The sequence below is a fragment of the Fomitopsis serialis genome (assembly GCF_022376445.1).
Source record: "Fomitopsis serialis strain Sig1Antser10 chromosome Unknown B0H18scaffold_3, whole genome shotgun sequence".
Classification (NCBI taxonomy): domain Eukaryota; kingdom Fungi; phylum Basidiomycota; class Agaricomycetes; order Polyporales; family Fomitopsidaceae; genus Fomitopsis; species Fomitopsis serialis.
In genome coordinates, this window is record NW_025954963.1 from 1,125,380 (window position 1) to 1,142,658 (window position 17,279).

At 54.3% G+C, this 17,279-nt stretch overlaps 5 protein-coding genes across 5 annotated transcripts; 4 read left to right on the top strand and 1 right to left on the bottom strand.

The window, feature by feature from the left end:
- Window positions 1–258: 258 nt before the first annotated feature.
- Window positions 259–4,850, top strand: B0H18DRAFT_1082042 (ARM repeat-containing protein; the record flags this gene model as incomplete). Its single annotated transcript, XM_048031477.1, has 19 exons — window positions 259–348; window positions 405–469; window positions 525–854; window positions 1,383–1,919; window positions 1,977–2,122; window positions 2,173–2,296; window positions 2,351–2,510; window positions 2,568–2,624; window positions 2,678–2,789; window positions 2,843–2,884; window positions 2,942–3,060; window positions 3,114–3,260; window positions 3,313–3,409; window positions 3,465–3,596; window positions 3,659–3,852; window positions 3,908–4,267; window positions 4,308–4,416; window positions 4,472–4,672; window positions 4,732–4,850. 19 exons carry the CDS (start codon window positions 259–261, stop codon window positions 4,848–4,850), a joined length of 3,141 nt encoding a protein of 1,046 aa, XP_047899859.1.
- A 143-nt stretch (window positions 4,851–4,993) lies between these two features.
- B0H18DRAFT_324187 (sulfite oxidase mitochondrial precursor) lies at window positions 4,994–7,685 on the bottom strand. The gene is made up of 12 exons (XM_048037576.1): window positions 7,483–7,685; window positions 7,340–7,422; window positions 7,058–7,280; window positions 6,863–6,985; window positions 6,711–6,807; window positions 6,459–6,649; window positions 6,236–6,363; window positions 5,983–6,166; window positions 5,785–5,907; window positions 5,672–5,717; window positions 5,476–5,603; window positions 4,994–5,387 (listed from the first exon to the last, which is right to left on the bottom strand). Exons 1-12 carry the CDS (start codon window positions 7,566–7,568, stop codon window positions 5,138–5,140), a joined length of 1,662 nt encoding a protein of 553 aa, XP_047899860.1. The 5' UTR covers window positions 7,569–7,685; the 3' UTR covers window positions 4,994–5,137.
- A 2,546-nt stretch (window positions 7,686–10,231) lies between these two features.
- Window positions 10,232–11,900, top strand: B0H18DRAFT_1113881 (uncharacterized protein; the record flags this gene model as incomplete). The annotated part of the gene is made up of 14 exons (XM_048033041.1): window positions 10,232–10,254; window positions 10,311–10,318; window positions 10,375–10,428; window positions 10,484–10,534; window positions 10,594–10,826; window positions 10,882–10,932; window positions 10,992–11,045; window positions 11,110–11,169; window positions 11,239–11,326; window positions 11,378–11,421; window positions 11,472–11,494; window positions 11,549–11,569; window positions 11,620–11,833; window positions 11,889–11,900. 14 exons carry the CDS (start codon window positions 10,232–10,234, stop codon window positions 11,898–11,900), a joined length of 936 nt encoding a protein of 311 aa, XP_047899861.1.
- Window positions 11,901–13,543: 1,643 nt separating this feature from the next.
- Window positions 13,544–14,978, top strand: B0H18DRAFT_1206782 (chaperonin 10-like protein; the record flags this gene model as incomplete). The annotated part of the gene is made up of 6 exons (XM_048036184.1): window positions 13,544–13,797; window positions 13,859–13,940; window positions 13,992–14,088; window positions 14,142–14,189; window positions 14,244–14,641; window positions 14,699–14,978. 6 exons carry the CDS (start codon window positions 13,544–13,546, stop codon window positions 14,813–14,815), a joined length of 996 nt encoding a protein of 331 aa, XP_047899862.1. The 3' UTR covers window positions 14,816–14,978.
- Window positions 14,979–15,251: 273 nt separating this feature from the next.
- Window positions 15,252–17,232, top strand: B0H18DRAFT_974087 (TATA box binding protein associated factor-domain-containing protein). The gene is given in 6 exon segments (XM_048043975.1): window positions 15,252–15,384; window positions 15,438–15,533; window positions 15,585–16,325; window positions 16,376–16,717; window positions 16,765–17,197; window positions 17,209–17,232. The coding sequence occupies 5 exon segments, from the start codon at window positions 15,310–15,312 to the stop codon at window positions 16,942–16,944; spliced, it is 1,434 nt and encodes a 477-aa protein (XP_047899863.1). The 5' UTR covers window positions 15,252–15,309; the 3' UTR covers window positions 16,945–17,197; window positions 17,209–17,232.
- The last annotated feature ends 47 nt before the right edge of the window (window positions 17,233–17,279 follow it).

Here is a 17,279-nt window from a genome sequence, read left to right on the forward strand (position 1 = left end):
TTTTTGACGCTGTCTCAGTAAATCTGACCAAGCTGGCGTCAAGGCGGGAGGGGTGACAGGCGCGCGACGCGCGACGCGTCCTACAACGCGGTGTGACACGACGCGTACACGCGCTGGGCCGAAAATTTGTGCTTTGTTCATCTCGGCCACTCGCCAGCCACCTGCAACTCTCTAGCACGTTCTTCCTTCGTATACCCGCCTTCCTCATACCCGCCTTCTCTCTGTGATCACAACTGAAAAAGTCCATTTGTTGCAAAGATGGACCTCCAAACCCTCTCAAATCTCTTCGCGAGCACGTACAGTCCCGACCCTAATGTCCAAAAATCCGGAGAATTGCAGATCCGCAAGGTATGGTTCATACATTCTAAGCTCTACATGGTCGGAGATGAACTCGTACTGTGCAGATCGGCGGCCAGGAGGGCATAGTCACAGCCATCTTGCAGATCATCGGAAGCGATAACGTCGATATGTACGTCCTCGACGCGTCCTTGGGTCTCAGTGTCTGCTAACGCGTCGTGTCGAAGTGCGAAAAAGCAGGCAGCAGCAGTCTACCTAAAGAATCGAGTCTACACGTCCTACTTCGTTGAACCCGCGAGTCCACGCCCTGACCAAGCCCCGATCGCGCCCTCCGACCGTAATGCACTCAAAGCGTCCCTCCTCCCGCTTCTGGCCTCTTCGCCATCGAGCCTGATCACCGTTCAGCTGGCGAACACTCTCAAGAACATCGTCGCACGCGACTTTCCGGACAACTGGCCCGACCTCCTGGACAATGTCAAGCGCATGCTTGGGAGCAGCAACATTCGTGAAGTCGGTGCCGGCTGCGTGGCCGCGCTGGAGATGGTCAGGGCATTCCGGTGAGTACTCGGTTTACAGAAACGTGCTTAGGCTCGTGTACGTCTCAAAATTGGACCGGCTACTCTGTCATAACGGAGTGGCTGCTTCCCCCTTTTGGTGATACAACCTGCGTAAACCTATCTGTCCGTTGTACATTGCATATCACTTCGTCGGATCTAGCGCCCTCGGGGAAACGCTCGCCTCCCTGAGGTTGGCGCGGGTGTACTGAATGACCGCCTGCATCGTGGATGGGCAGAATCACACACCGCGGCGTCTTCACTCGTGCATCTGCCGGGGCATGCAAGTAGGCGTGCGGTGCGGAGGCAATCCGCGATTGCACCGCATGGCCAATACATTGCACCTCGTAACACGGCGGATTGCACAAGCGTCCCGCGACTCTTTGCACTCCGTCGCTTCTGCAAATAATGCTGCAGTGTCATTGCCATTACGGTGCAGTCTGACGCTAGACAAGACGTGAAGCATGATCCAAACCCTTCATACCATTCATCATGATTAATCACAGACATATTGACCGAGTCCGCCCGTAGGTTCCGCCAGAACAATGAAATTCTCCCGAAGCTCGTGGTGGAACTGTTCCCCACGCTGGTCAGCATTGCCAGTGGCCTCCTCTCGACGCCGCCCGCGAATGCGTCGACGGAAATCCCATTTATGCTGCACATGATCCTAAAGACGTACAAGACGTCGATAGTGTTGTCGCTTAGCCCCCACCAGCAAAGCGCAGAAAGCATCGTACCATGGGGCAGGCTCCTGTTCCAAGTAGTGAATCTACAGATTCCGAAGGACGCAGTACCGGAGGACGAGGAAGAACGCGAACGGAGCGAGTGGTGGAAGGCCAAGAAGTGGGCGTACGGCATTCTTGGGCGGCTTTTCCACCGCTACGGGAACCCGTCGCAGCTTCCAACCTCGATGCAAAAGGACTATGGCGCGTTCGCACAGCACTTCGTGACAACGTTCGCGCCGGAGATCTTCAAGGTCTACCTGCAACAAATCCAGCTCTACGTCTCGGGCCAGTCTTGGCTCTCGAAGAAGTGCCAATACCAAATCTTCACTTTCTTCAATGAGTGGTATGCCCCGTAATTCCTATACAATTCACAAAGTCCACTCATGTTGTGACGCTGCAGCATCAAGCCAAAATCGACATGGCAGCTGTTGAAGCCCCACTTCGAGGAGCTGGTGACATCCTACGTCTTCCCTCAGCTATCGTTCACCCCCGAAAGACAAGAGCAATGGAATACCGATCCGGTGGAATATGTTCGCAACGTCATTGGTATGCTCTACTACCCCGAGTGATACACTCTTCAGCTAACGATGTTGCAGACGAGTATGAAAATTTCAACAGCCCCGTCTCTGCCGCCACCTCCTTCCTATTCTCCCTCGCTAGCAACCGTACCAAGACGACCTTCATGCCCATTCTGGGCTTCATCAACCGCGTGCTCCAATCGTATGTCGCCGCCTCACTTACTGACGAGATGACGGAGGGTTGACGATCATACAGCAAGCCTGCTTCCCCACAACGCTTCGGTGCGCTGAACATGACCGCAGCTCTGGGTCCGTTCATCATGCGGCACCCTGACGTCAAGGGTAACATGGAGCAATTCCTTGCCCAACATGTCCTTCCTGAATTCACGAGTTCCGAGGCGTACATGAGGGCCATCGTGAGTTTCTGTACACTGGTGTAGAACTTGCTGGGTCCCTAACAGACATACTGATAGGCCTGTGAAGTGCTCGGGACTGTCGAGAAGAACAGCATCAAGTGGTCGAGCGAAGAGGTACTGCTCGTCATATGTCTGGTCTGTCACTGGCCCACTGACGACGCATCTAGCTTCTTGGCCAGCACTTCAGTGCGGTCTCGGCGTGCCTCGATGATTCCGAGTTGCCTGTACGCATCCAGGCGTGCATGGCACTCTCTGAGATGATCATTGTTCATCCAACGGGTAAGTTGGGCGTTTAGCTTCTTCGAACGTCTACTCATACATCTTGTATGTAGTCAAGACTGCCGTTGCTCCTCAGGTTGGCAAGGTCATTCAAAGTATGTGTTCCACCCGTGTTGAACGCTCTTGTACCGTTTACCAATGACCCCCATTAGCTCTTCTCCGGCTTTCCGAGGAGACGGATTTGGATGTCTTGAACTCGTGCATGGAGGCTATGGTGGAGCAATACCACCAAGAGCTGCTTCCAGTCGCAGCTGAGCTTACTGCCCGTCTGGTGCGTATTGCTTGGCGTACATACTGTGTCGTATTGCTGACGCTGAGGTGCAGTGCGAGACCTACTCTCGCTTGGCGAAGGAAGCGCTAGCTCTGGATGAGACCGATGCCAGTAACGTCGACATGGATTCACTCATGGACAACGACGCGGGCGAGGACAAGACCTTCATGGCCATGGGGGTGGCAAAGACCATCGGTACCGTCAGTGTTGTTTGTTGTCTCAGTCATTACCTTTCTCTCAATACGCCTGCAGATCATCAGTTCGGTGGACTCGTCCCCGGAGATCCTCGCACAGATTCAGGAGATTATTATTCCCATTGTCGTCCAGACTTTGGAGAGCAAGGCCCTCGGTGCGCAGCATTTACATGCGACGCTAGGATCAAACCTGACGCATGCTCGTCGTAGATCTCTTTGACAACATGTACGACCTCGTGGATAGTTTGACCTTCAAGCTGCGCAGCATCTCGCCTAACATGTGGCCGGTATTCGAATTGACCTACAAGACGTTCAAGGGCGAGGCAGTTGACTTCTTGGAAGGTTTGTGGAGCTCTCTGAGTTGTCTTGAGTATTACTTGAGGCTGATGTTTCTGCTTCCGCAGAGATGTTGCCGAGTCTGGACAATTTCGTCTCCTATGGCACTGAGATCTTCAAGGCGCGGCCTGACTACAGGCAAATGTTGCTCGACATCTATACGACGTCCATTAACAGCGACCACCTTGGCGAGAACGACGCCGTCAACGGATGCAAACTTGCTGAAGCCATGCTGCTCAATCTGCGCGGGCATGTCGACGACGTAAGTCCATCGAGCCTTACTCTGGTTGATCCAATGAACCAAGATATGTCCTTAGGCTCTCCCCAGTATCATTGCCACTTCCCTCAAGACCCAGGATGCCGCAAACACTACCTCCCTTCGCCTTGCTAACCTGGAGGTGCTCGTCAACGCCGTCTTGTACAACCCCGGTGCCACACTGCACCTCATGGATTCGTACACGCCAGGCACGGCTCGTGCATTCTTCGACAAGTGGTTTGAGGCAATCAACGGCGAGAATCGCCTGCCGCGTGTGCACGATAAGAAGCTCAGCGTCACGGCTCTTTCTGCATTGCTCGAGATGGACCCGGCACAGATCCCCGACTCGGTAAAGGAGGGATGGCCAGGTATCGTCTCGGGCGCGCTGCGCATTTTCAATGACCTGCCGAAGGCTATGCCGGTACGTATTCTACCGGTGGTCAACTTATTGTTGGGCTGAGCGTTGCACAACAGCGCGCAAAGAGCTCGAGGAGGCATTCCAAGGTGACGATGAGGAGGAAGCGAGCGAGTCTGATGACGCGCAGTTCCTGAACCTGAACGAGAATGATGGTCAGTCAGCGGATTTAGAAATCTTTCTCGCTCACGTTCTGACCTTCGCTCACAGAGGACGTGTGGGACGAGGACTCAGCGTACATGGAGATGCTCGCAAACGAGGGCGCCCGTCTGCGCGAGAAGTCTGCACGCCAAGCTACTGGTGACGACGACGACGAGTCGGAGGACGATTCCGACATTGACGAAGAGCTTGGCTACATCAGCCCACTTGACAATGTTGACCCATATGTTTCGTTCAAGCAGGCACTGACTGGTACGTCAACGCCGCACCTGGCGAGCTTGTCCGCCGTGTTGCTCACTTGTCCACCATAGCCTTCCAAATGAAGAACCCCTCGGCGTATCAGCTGGCAACCACCTCGCTGAGCGCGGAGCAGCAGACCGTCCTCATGGAGGTCATGCGAATCGCCGGGGAGAAAAGCGCATCTGCTTGATGTGCGTGAAAGATTCGGATAGTGTCAATCGTCGGAGGTCCTTGAATCCATTTGCTCTCAGAATTCTCCCAAACTATTCACTGTACGCAATTGTTTCCTTTCGTCTGCCCTTGTTGTTGTTCTGTGCTTCGTCGCTTCGCAAATGAACGTCATGTATGCCAGCTAGTCGTTACATACACATCCGTGGTAATATACAGATATGCTCTAGACGCGAATCGGAATGGATCGGGTGTCCTACATACTACTGTATAGTGCCTCATTACTATGTAACGTTGAGCGCCGACTGCCTACGCTGCGTCTCCCCCCAAACTCGAACCCAGACATTCAGTTCTCGGACCTCGGCTCCCTGGGAATGTGCGCATCTTCGCGAGGTACTCGTCCATATTCTCCAAGCCGTACTTGGTTGTTTTCGTGATGGGCGTCATACTCTCGCCGCGCGCGGCGTACTGCTCGAGCCTCGCCTTTGTCTCAGGCTTGGTCCGGTTGATGCTGTAAAGCTTGATGCGGTGACACGACGACGTGACGTGCAGGTCCCAGCTGGATGAAGTGGCGAACAATATCGTGAGCAAGACGGCCACCATATATGGTGGACGACGGAGATAGGATCCGGGAAGGAAGCACTCACTTCCAGGCGGAACGGACGAAGGTTGGCTCAGTGTTGCATGACGAGTCCCAGGTGCGGGCACAGAACTCGATCCAGCCTTCCGCATTGACGGGTACGGAGATTTTCCAGAGGCGCCAGGCGTGGTAGTGCTGTTATCACTCGGTCAGCTGGGTGCTTTCAATTCGCTCGACGGGGCGAACAGCGCGAAGCGGCGTGCCTTTTCAGTCATGTCAGCAGGGTCGACTGCGTACCATACGTGTCCGCTGTGCAAAGTGCGTTGATTGGCAGGCATTGAGGGAGGGACGGGGAGAGTGATATAATGGCACGTACCCATCAGGCGAGACTTCGACTCGCTCAGGCCAGTTGCCACCTCCGCTATAGGCCCACCCCGACAACTCGACGTGGCCATCATGTATGATCACTTCCTTGTCCTGCGGGAATATGATCGCGCTCCTACATGGCACACAAAGCATTCGCCATTAGCACCCTCACGCCCACCGGACTCGTCAAACTAAACGCAACACGCACGAGACGGGCATGTTCTGAATACTGAACCCATTCGAGTACTTGGAGTTATGCTTGCCAATCTGTATGTTGTAGTACAGGTACTCCTGGCTCTGCACAGGGCCCAGGCTCGGCTCCTCGATCGCGTTGATCTTGTAGAGCCACTTCGTGCTGCGCGCGCCGATGACGCCCGTCACGACCACGCGCACTGCAGAGCGTAAGTGCGCATGTGACTGACCGTCAGTGCTGGTGAGATGGAAGGGGTGGAGAAACGCACGCGGGAAACCGTGGATCTTGGGGAGGGGCTTGCCGTTCATCTCCCATGCGAGAAGGACCTCCTCGCCGCCCTGGTTGCGCACTTTGCGAGAGGACACGGAGACGGCGTAGTTGAAGACGTTGCCCTTCCTGCATGAGTTCACACATTCAAGAATTCATCAGGCTCATGGTCGTAAACAGATATCCGGGAAAGGGGCAGGATATGGAACAGTTGTGGTACACACTTGAAGTACGTATCTGCACCCAGGAACTCCAGATGCCTTGCTTCGGACTTTAGTCCGCCGCATGCGACCTTGAGCACTTTCTTGAGCGTTACGCCCGGTAGACGGCTGTTCCACTGCACACCGGTATGCATGTCAGCGATGTGCTCGGGATGTGAGGTGTGAAGAGCATACATCGCGCCTTCGCCCCATGGCTGAGAACAGACAAGGGTAGATTAGTTTCAGATGTGAAGGAGCTGGAATGATATCACGTACGGCTTGGATCAGCTCGTCGCCCTCTCCAGGGTACTCCTGAATTTGCTCGATGCGGCGGGTACCGCTGCATTGCAGGGTGACCGTCACTTCTTTCTGTCTAGTAATCGCAAATCCGTGAACAGCATGTCAGAATCAGATATTACTGTACACACGGGAAGCGCGATGCATCCTTGAGATCCTTCATGGTCAGCTTCACGGGGGTATTCACGAGCCCGCCGATCTCGAGCTCAAATGCATCCTCGTCGATATCCGGGATCCCGCCGTGGTTTCTGACACTGCCACATCGTGACAAAACCGAAATTAAGTATTGGCCCGATCCCAAGAAAATGAATAGATATCTGACGTACAAGTGATACTTGTTGTCTGTGATCTTGCCCTCCATGAGCGGCTTGCGGGGCGTCTCGCCATTGTACGGGAAGTCAAGCAGGTGGATCATGTCCGGCTTCTCCTTCTGGACTGTCTCCCAGCTGAAGTCGACGATCCGTTGGAGGCCCAGAGCCTCGTGGTACTCCTTCCAACGGTATCCAATCAGGACGGGGTTCGTCTTCGGGAGCGGCTCGAGCTGGAACTCTGCACGGCGAGGCAATGGGTGTGTTGATCGGGTGGAGAGTCGAAGGGGAAAGACGGACCTGGGCTGGGCGTGAACTCCTTGGTGGCAAGGATGCGCCTTGCGATCTCTTTACGGTCGGGCTTGTCCTCCCACTCGACATATCTGTGCGCATCCGATTCAATCACCCCGATGGTTTTATGTGACGAGATTCCTGAAACGCACCCATTCCATCCCAGCTTCTCCTCAGGGAAGAGCTGGCTCAGCGGTACACCTTCGAAGGCAGCCATGGTCATCGTTCCAAAGCTCATGTCAAGGTTTACCAACAGCGAGCGGGTGGGGTGAGACGAACAGGCCTTTCAGGTTGACTTTGGTTCACAGAGAATCGCTATCGCACATGACATGCATGACGCTACGCATTGTAATGGATATTAATATCGTATCCTCGCGTGCGCTATGGATTGCGGGCCTCAGCGGCCATGACGTGCGTGTGCGTAACCTGAGTGGCTGGCTACGGAAGCCATCAACTTCGAAGGCTTCCGACAGGGCACAAAGGTAAGGTTGTGCGCACGCTACCCGGCGGTGTCCTGCCCCGGGGCCTCAAGAGTGCGCCAACTTTCCACGGGCAGGGTCCCGTATCAGAATCTGCCAGTGATATGCAGTCAGACTAAGTCCTATGTGATGTCAGCAAGCCATTGTGTTGGGAGTTGGATTTCAGGTATTAGCCACAGACCGGGAAGAGTGCGGCCGAAGACTGGCTGGTGAGATCTTGAGAGAGTAGGCGGTGGGACATCTTCCCTGCCTCGCTTGGCCAATCACAGCCCTTCCATTGCCCTGCGGGCGAGTGCGGGAGGTCTCCGGGACCTCCCAGAGTCCAGATTAGGCAACCGAGTACGTTCGCGCTTCTCTTCCACTTGAACAACACTTCAACCTACTTGTACGTTGCTTGGACAAGGCGAGCCGCGGCGTGAGCGGCATCGCGTGCCAAATACTCGACTGTTGTGGACATCTCTATGTAATGAACCAACTCTAGGCTGTTCGCGGGGAAACGCTACCGCATGGCTACCAAGGGATTTTCTGGGCTGATGAGACCTGAACGTGAACGGCCTGAGCATTGAACATTGGCTGGCCGTGTGGCGGTTCAATGGTGGTCCATATTCTCCGGCCCTTGCACACTAGCGATCTCACATGATGTGCAATTGTGCCCGATGAGCAGCTGACAAATGGTGAAGACTCACTGTAACACGCGAACACAACTCTGCGTGGCCCTGAGTCACGGTGCTTCAGTCGTCCGTGGTGCACCTCTGACACCGTCACGAAGATGATACTCCCCTCGAGAAAATTGACGCATCTCGGCCGTACTTAGCCAAAGTGTGGCGAGCATTCAGCATGTACAGCACCGTGAGTGGTTCTCAGAGGCTTACGATGTATCACACTCACATAGCAAGGATAGAGTTGACATATACTGCGAGGCCATGAGCGCACAGGACGTTTCGATCAACCCCGATATAGTGACTCATCAGACTGGAGACGTCTATTCGAGTAGCGTTAGATCTCATGGTCACAGAACCTGCACGCCCCTCTGCCTTCTATTGCAGATGCAGACGGAGGTCTTTTCGAGCTTTACGTGCCGGATGCATTGTATGTATTAGCCTTGGTGGAGATGTCGACGTCGACGAACCGGAGGTTCTCGTCAAATTCCCTACCCTCTAGGTCACCCACTGCCAACTTGAACTTGAACGCACCAGGAATTCGGACTCACTGGCATGGGGCAGTCACGTTGCAGTCGCGGAGTGGCTCGGATCGTGGTATCCACAGCGCGGGCACAGGACTCCCAATCCTCAGGAATATGACAGGAAACTTCGGCTCCCACTCAGAGAGTAAAGCAGCGGCGAATTGTCCGTCTGCTTCAGTGCGAGTAAAGGTCCAGGACTGATGGGATGTCCCAGTCGCCCGTCGTCGGCGTCCGAAGCGCGCAAGATCTCAGATATACTGACCGCTGGCCGCGCCACGACGTTTCGGTGGCGATGGCCCTTGCACCGTGACGGTCATACACATTGCACCCCACCGTACCCGTAACTTGACGCGATTCGATGCTGACATGATACCCCGTAGGCATGCGAAATGCCTCACACAAGCTATGAACTGTTCTCGATAGATCTGTGACTGGGCGCAATGCCGCTCTAGCTTCAAGAGTACGGATCCGAGACCCCCTTGTGAGTCTGTAAAACGCGCAGAGATGAACCTACGTTAATTTCCTTCACGGGAATAAGTATTTAACCACTCGCAGTACTCGACTCACCACAATTCCTCTTGCATCATCGACTTGGCGTTTTCCCAACTTCCGCTTCGCAGACACCCTCAGGCTTTTTTCCTCAGCTGGAACCGGCTGCTGCACCGCCTCCGGCGCATACTCTAAGACGCTGAAGCATTGCCTAACTTACATAAAGTTGATCTTGGACGATGCCTTTGCCTACGCCTGCGACACCGGAGTGAAGTGCTAAGCCGTCCTTATCCCTTTGGCTGGTGTGTTTGCCAATGCAGCGATCGATGTTGTGCTTCAGATATTCTAATGAGTGACTACTGGTCGCGAGATGGCGCGGCATAGCCGGCGTACCAGAATCATTTGTGCGTCTCTATGTATCTCTGGTTCATCATGTAGTTGATCATTCCAATTATCTGAGTCCGTATGAATCATCCATCTGTCGTTCAATGACAGCCTGACGGACATGCCATGTTGAATGGCCATCCGATGCTGTTCGCCAGAACAGCCCAGCCATCCTTGCGAGAGTGCACAATGTACTAATGCTACAGTCCTCCCCATGTTCCTACTGTTCGATCACGAGCACGCTCGCACACTCACACGGCGCCCCGACTGCTCAGGTTCAGCCATTGCACTGTCCTGTATACGCAACTCCCGAGTACTAGCGAGCCTCTCACAGCCCTCCTGGGGTCAGACCAGCCGACATACACGATGTCCACTCTTAACCCCCTGCTGTGAGTATCGAAGGCATGTCTCGATGTCACGCTGGCTTATGTGATGAATAGGCTAGGACCTTTGGTAAGTACTGCTGTAGGACGACCTTCGTTCCGTCCGCTACATGGTCGGTTTTCCAGCTTCTGGGTTCGCATTCAACTGGGCATTGCAGAGTGTGTTGACCGTCCAAGTCTGTGGGTCACTGCGCCACGAGCTGCCCTTCTTCAAAGCTCACCTGTCTCCTCGTAGACATCTACTATCTCTGCTTTCCGAATGACTCGAAATACCGGAAATGTTTAGGTGCGGGCCCCGAGCAATGTGGCGGAACTTATCTTCTGATGGCATGAATGACCTTGAAGTGTATGCCGTGTGCATCTACGAATGGGTGCAGACAGCGCTAGTAACTGCAGACATATATCAACGCTTCATAACGGAAGACACGAGTTATATGATGTACTTCGCATCCTACGGGATCTCATGGATCACGCTGTTCATGATGCCTGCTCTCACCGCGGCCATAGTACAGTTGTTCTACGCATGGCGCATCGCAGTAGTATCGCAGCGCCGAGTCTATTCAATCGTTATTCTTCTTGTGAGTGCCCGATATGATCATCCAGAACACATTATATACTAGGCTTCCCCCTCAGGTCGTCATGACTGCATTTTGCTCCGGCATCGTGAGCGCTGTGAGCATGAAGGTATGTTCAACGATCCGGAGTGGTAGAGGATTGCCTGAAGAGCTACCCCTGCGGTACAGAATCTGGGTGTCGATGACGATGTTAGTGAAGTGACATGGGATGTCGCTACACAGGTGAGTTAGGCCATTCACCTTGGGCTGATAGGCTGTGAGTGTTCTCATCATGTGAACTCACCAGGTCTGGCTGTGGTGCAGCGTTCTCGTAGATTACATGATTGCCGGCTTCATGATTTACACTGTACGTGTGACTCCGGGCTCGATGCAAACGTTCCAGACTCCATTAATGTGTCATATCTCATGCTTTCAGTTACGACGATTCAAAACTATGAGGACGGATACCGACTTGCTTGTAAATCGCGTCATCAGGTTGGTCATCGAGACTGGTTGTCTCACTGGTGCGTAACCGTGTGCTTGTTTCTTACTCACTCACTCACTCGGTGATCCAGTTGCTGGCGCCATCGCAACCCTCATATGTTGGAACGGATTTCCGGTATGTCCGGTAGCTAATCGGCGCGTTTTTGTGCTGACAAGGAATTCCAGCGTACTAGCCTAGCGGCTTGTCCGTCAGTGCAGTTACTTGTTTCGACGTTGTAGCTTTCAGTCTGATCCATTGACAGATTGCTCGTGCTATCCAAACTGTGACGGAAACCTTCACTACCTCCTTTCACCTTGCTGACTTTATCTATAGGTATGCGAATACAATGATGATCAATCTGAACAATAGAGCCTTTATACAAAGCGCACCCTCCGGCGTCAACATGGGGCGCAGCCCGTTGGGCTTTCCGATGTCAAGTCCACAGACTGGACGCATCCCCTCGAGCGTTCTCATAGTCGCAGACTCTGAGCGTTCCGTTGAGGTTGCCTTGCCTTCGACCGCAGATGCAGATCAGGGCCCTTTCGAGGTTTGTTAGGTGTGGATAGTACTGTGTAGTACCCGTGGCTGATACCATCGCTTAGGTGACGAAGTGACCCCGAATGCGAGATAAACGGGGAGATATGCGGTAACGGAGGTGTCACTAAACATGTAACTATCTATGGTCTCGATGTGTACTATTGAAATCCGGCCGTTCATCTTGGTATCGTCTCTGGTCTGAGTCCAAAGAACTGGCCGGTACCCTTCGCCGGAGAGGATACCTTGACAGCACAGTATACAGACATTGTACCTTACGCACGGTGCGTTCCCCGAACATAGGTAGACTTCTTCTCCTGACTTGCGCGCAACGGCCGCCTCTCGCAGATAAAGCTTAGATATATCATGACAGCGAGCCCCAGAGGTTCGTGCCTGGGTCACCGAAAGATGCGAACTCAGAGTGGGACACAAACATCATCAGAACTTCGACAATCACCTGCTTTCGATCCTTGCTGTATGCGACGGCACCTCGATGCCTGTTGTGCGTTAGCAGTCGGATGCCACGTCAATGGGGCCTGTCCGTGTTCATATATATACTCACAAGCCGAGCAGACGCGCACGCTCACGTCACTGTACCAGGGCGTCAACCAGTTTCGCCGCCGTGGTAGTCGCTGGTGCGCTGCGCAAAATTGTCTGTGGATCTCATGTGTGCATTGCTAAGCAGATCGGTAGGGAAGTGGGTGCAAGGTTGCGCTGACAGACACCATGTCGATGGACGGTCGACCGGCGGATGGAACTCACTTGCCTGCGGCTCTAATCTCAACTTCGTAAATCAATTTGCAGTTGGCAACATGTACACCTTTGGTCTTCGTTATGGCAGAGTAGAACGCGAAATTTCTAGTGTCGAAGCAAAGGTCCTTTGAGGTCCACATTGTACCAGATCTTGACGGACGGTACAGTTTGCGGTTTAACGCACACATCGGTGGGATGAGGTCCTCTGGTACGGCCTCGCTTCGATAGTATCTTCACGAGTTAGGTGCTGAACATGGCTCACATTCGCCTCGTCAGTCATGAAGCCATACTGAGACTGGCGAATGCCACCAATATCGACGTACTATGAGGCCGAAGCTTGACCGAAGCTTGACCGAAGCTGCTAGCGACGAAACCGTCTTAAAAGAGCAACAACCGGAGACACCACTCTCAAGTTGGTCTCGTTCGAGAGAGTAGCATGTGCCAGTTGGGGGGACTCTGTTCACCTGTAAGCGTCGTGTAGCAGGTAGGCATCCAGTTACTCAGCACTCGCCCCCGACTCGTCCACGCATGCGAGCCTAACGGTGGTCTGTGGCAATTGTCATAGGAATGTGATTCTCTCCGGAGATGAAGGCAGTGAATATGATGTCGGTGGCCCTGTCGCTGTTGCTTCTTTGACAGTGGTGTTAGCTCGAACAGGCAAAATGAAGTCGAGCCGAACGTACGCGTATCCAGCCCCTGTTGGTTGTGGCGTGCGTCATCGGGTACTTTTGGACTGTCAGACCGTGTCTCCTGTATACTAGAGAACAACGGCTCGAACGGGCCACGGTATTATGAAGCAGCGGGGGCGGAAGTGGAGGCGTGCTGCGAGATGTTTGTAAGGGACGTTGGGATGCTGCAGAGCAAGATCCTATGTTACTCTGAGCGAGTTTAAAAAGAGCGACTTGTCTGCACACTCGGACAAGTCGCATTCAACGTACTCTCGTCACGTACACAACACCGAACAGCACAGATGGCACAGCAGAAGGCACTCTTCCTGACCTCCAAGCAGGGGTCGTTCGAGGTCCGCACCGCGCCCGTTCCCAAGCCTGGTCCGGATCAGCTCCTCATCAAGATCGAAGCGGCCGCGCTCAATCCCGTCGACTGGCGTGTCCAAGCTTGGGGTATCCTCGTCGAGAAGTTCCCCGCCATCCTTGGCGAGGACCTTGCCGGGACCGTCGTCGACGTAGGCGAGGGCGTCACGAAATACAAGAAGGGCGACAGGGTGTAAGACACTTTCCGCAATCATGTGCAAAGACGTACGCTGATGGTGAGGTAATTCTTCCAGCGCCACGTACGCACCGGTCGGCGGGGGGGAACGGGCCAGCTTCCAGCAGTATGCTATCGCATCTCCTGAGTTAACCACCAGGGTGGGCGTACAATCTGTTGAATTCACAGAGAGCCGCTGACGGTGTGTGCAGATTCCGGATAGCATGACCTTCGACCAGGGGGCCACCCTACCGCTTGGACTTGGCACCGCCGTACTTGGTCTTTACGACCACGAGGACGGGGCTATTGGTAACTGTGGCCTCTACCCTCCCTGGGAAGATGGAGGACGCCGCAAGTACCAGGGACACCCATCCTGATTTTCGGCGGCGCTAGCTCTGTGGGGCAATTCGGTGAGTTGACTTCACCCGCTGAGATACGATGTCAGTGTTGCTGAGGCTATTCAGCGATCCAACTCGCCAAGCTCTCCGGTTTCGGGCCAGTCATCACGACCGCATCTCTTCGCAACGCCGACTGGCTCGAAAAGCTAGGCGCAACGCACGTCCTGGATCGAGACCTGTCTCTCGACGCCCTCGCGGCTGAGTTGAAGAAGATCACTGCGGAGCCGTTCAAGGTCATCTACGACGCCGTCGCATCGCCCGAGATGCAGAACTTCGCGTACGGGATCCTCGCACCTGGCGGAGTGCTCGCCGTGGTGATGCCCGTGGCCGTTAAGGAGGACATCATTGTCCCGGAGAAGAAGGCCTATTGGATGATGGCAAACCTCTACCTGCCGCAGCACAAGAAGCTTGGCATGAGCCTTTACTCGAAATTGCCTGGTTTGCTCGAGGAAGGCGCGATCAAGGTCAGTTAAGACCAAGTCCTAGAGTCACTGTAACTGAGCAGCGGTCACTTCGTACAGCCGAACTCAGTGGAATTGGTTCCGGGAGGCTTAGACGGTATTGTTCCTGGGCTTCTGAAGCTGAGCAAGGGCGTCAGTTGTGTGAAACTTGTCGCGCATCCGCAGGAGACGGAGTGATGATTCACGCACTATTCACATGTGTAGCTGCACACTCCCCTGTATATTTGTTCTGCAGAGATCCTGGCGATGAGAAAGACGACTTTGAGTCGGTCTACTGTGCATGCGCGGCGAGTCGGTACTTTGAATCCGTCCTTGTTTGATCATTTCGGGCCCTTCGGGGAGAGCTGGCAACTTCCCCTTCGGCTGAGTTGTCTGGGAGAATGAAAACCACTGCTTTTCAAAAGATCATAAGAGAACGAGCTGAAAGCCGGACTAGGTGCAAGTTAATTTGAGGCACTGACAACACAGTTGAACGTCAACAAGCTGAACACACGCGCGACGTTGTGCGGATTGACAGTCCTGGAAGCGCCCATGACGCGCCTAAGTCACCCACGTGATCGTCTCGAATGGTGGCTCGCGTCCAAGTCCCTCCCGAGTCTGCTTTGCTTGCAGACCAGTGCTGCCATTCTGTGCATCTGCTTTGGTTCCTCTGCTCCTTGTTTTCGAACCCAATGAGCAAACAGGGCCAGAAAGCCAGAGCCGCTCCCCCACAAGTCGCCGGTGTTTTCAAGCTAGATACCATTCGCGTATGTTTGCTCCGTTTCTCTTGCAACTTCTCCGAAGGCTTACCATGCACTAGGATGTGGCTGACTCTCTAAACATCACTTCATTATCAGACTCTGTGGCTTCAGCGTTAGCGAGCGATGTTGAGTACAGAATACACCAGGTCGTCGAGGTACGTCATAATACCAGTACTATGTTTGGAAGAGCGACTCATGCTCACCAGGAAGCAGCCCGTTTTATGCGGCATGCACGACGCACAACCATGACGACGTCAGACATCGACCAGGCTCTGCGCGTACTCAACATCGAGCCGTTGTACGGCCACTCTCCCCACAACCCCCCCACCTTCCGCCGCATACCCCCATTACCCCAGTCCGCGTCAGGATCAATATACTTTGTCGAAGACGAGGAGATCGACTTTGACCGCGTACTCCGAGAAGAGAAGATCACGCTACCGAACGGCCCGCGCTGGACGGCGCACTGGCTCGCAGTCGAGGGCGTCCAACCACTGATACCTGAAAACCCGCCTGCCATTCCGAAGGAAACTGACCCAGATGGGATGGTCAAGCCTTTATCTCCGTCGCGTCCTGGCCAGATGTTCCCGCTTACGCCGCCTTCCGACCGGCCATCTCCCGTGCAAGCCGCGAAGAAGCCACAACAGCAACAGCAGACCGTCAAGCAAGTACTGTCGCGCGAGCTGCAACTGTACTACACGCGACTCACCTCCGCGCTGCTCCCACCGTCGACATCCGACCACGCGAAACGGGCTGCAGCCCTTGCGAGTCTACGAAACGATGCAGGGTTGCAGGCGCTCCTCCCCTATCTGGTGCGGTGGGTCGGGGAAGGCGTCGTAGGCGCGTTGAAAGGTGGCGCGCAGAGCGAAAACGACGGCCGAGTGTTGGAGGTGCTACTAGATGTCATTGGTGCACTGCTCGACAATCCAACGCTGTTCGTCGAACCCTATGTGAGTCAGTTCGCGAGTGAATGCAGGGTACGTCTAAACGTCTGTCATAGCTCCATCAACTCCTTCCTCCCATTCTCTCGACCCTCCTGCATTCTGCCCTCCCGCAATCCCACGCCGCGCACCTGCGCACTTCAGCAGCCCAGATCCTCTCGCACCTCCTAACGCAGTACTCCACAACCTACCCTTCACTCCCGCCCCGGATAATGAAGACACTCTTGCTGGCGCTCATCTCGCCAGGGAAGAGCCGGAGCACGCGGGAAGGTGCGATACGCGGCCTGATAGGCATTGGGAAGGAGGCGGTACGAAAAGGTTTGGTAGAAGGAGGCGGTGCGAAGGTTGTCGGAAGCGAGTGCATGCCTGGGGAGGAGGGCGGTCTTGCGGAGTCCGTCATGGTGAGTTGGTATACTCGTAATCCGAAGCGCCTCTGACATGCGTGCAGGACGCATTCAAGGTGCTGCATCCGCCAAATGTGCTGTCGGTTCCGCTTGACAGTGCGGATGAGGCAGATGCTGCTGTTATACAACAGCTGAAGGAGACGATGGGCGACTTCTTCGCCGAGAGGATTTGGGGAGACGCTGCGTGGGCAAGAGCTGTCCTGACCGGGGATAGCGAGGGTTAAGATAGTCCCAGATAAGTAATGTCCAGGCTTGTATGTGTTTTTGGCGTGTCTGTATTGTCTAGAGTGTTCAGGTAGGACATGCTTGGTCGAGAACGAATCCTCTGACAAGCCGTGTTCGAGTCGACATACTCCTAGAACGTTTGTATGTTCGTGCTGCATGGCCGATTGTTTCCGAGATGGAATGGCACGGCTCTCGGAGTCATATTCGCGGCGTCTATGATTTACATATGATCTCGTTCATCTTTGTATGTCGTGGCCGCAGCTTGGCCGCAGCGGTGCCCAATTTCAACTCACGCGTCATCTCCTTGTCGATTGTATTGAACTTTGCAGAAACA

Coding starts and splice junctions, on each gene's coding strand:
- B0H18DRAFT_324187 (XM_048037576.1), bottom strand. CDS start 7,568: ATGAGCTTTGGAACGATGACCATGGCTGCCTTCGAAGGTGTACCGCTG. Junction 5,908..5,982: donor ATTCAGAACATGCCCGTCTC/GTGCGTGTTGCG, acceptor TGTGCCATGTAG/GAGCGCGATCATATTCCCGC. Junction 5,388..5,475: donor TTCGTCCGTTCCGCCTGGAA/GTGAGTGCTTCC, acceptor CACTTCATCCAG/CTGGGACCTGCACGTCACGT.
- B0H18DRAFT_974087 (XM_048043975.1), top strand. CDS start 15,310: ATGAGCAAACAGGGCCAGAAAGCCAGAGCCGCTCCCCCACAAGTCGCC. Junction 15,534..15,584: donor GAATACACCAGGTCGTCGAG/GTACGTCATAAT, acceptor CATGCTCACCAG/GAAGCAGCCCGTTTTATGCG. Junction 16,326..16,375: donor CGCTGTTCGTCGAACCCTAT/GTGAGTCAGTTC, acceptor CGTCTGTCATAG/CTCCATCAACTCCTTCCTCC.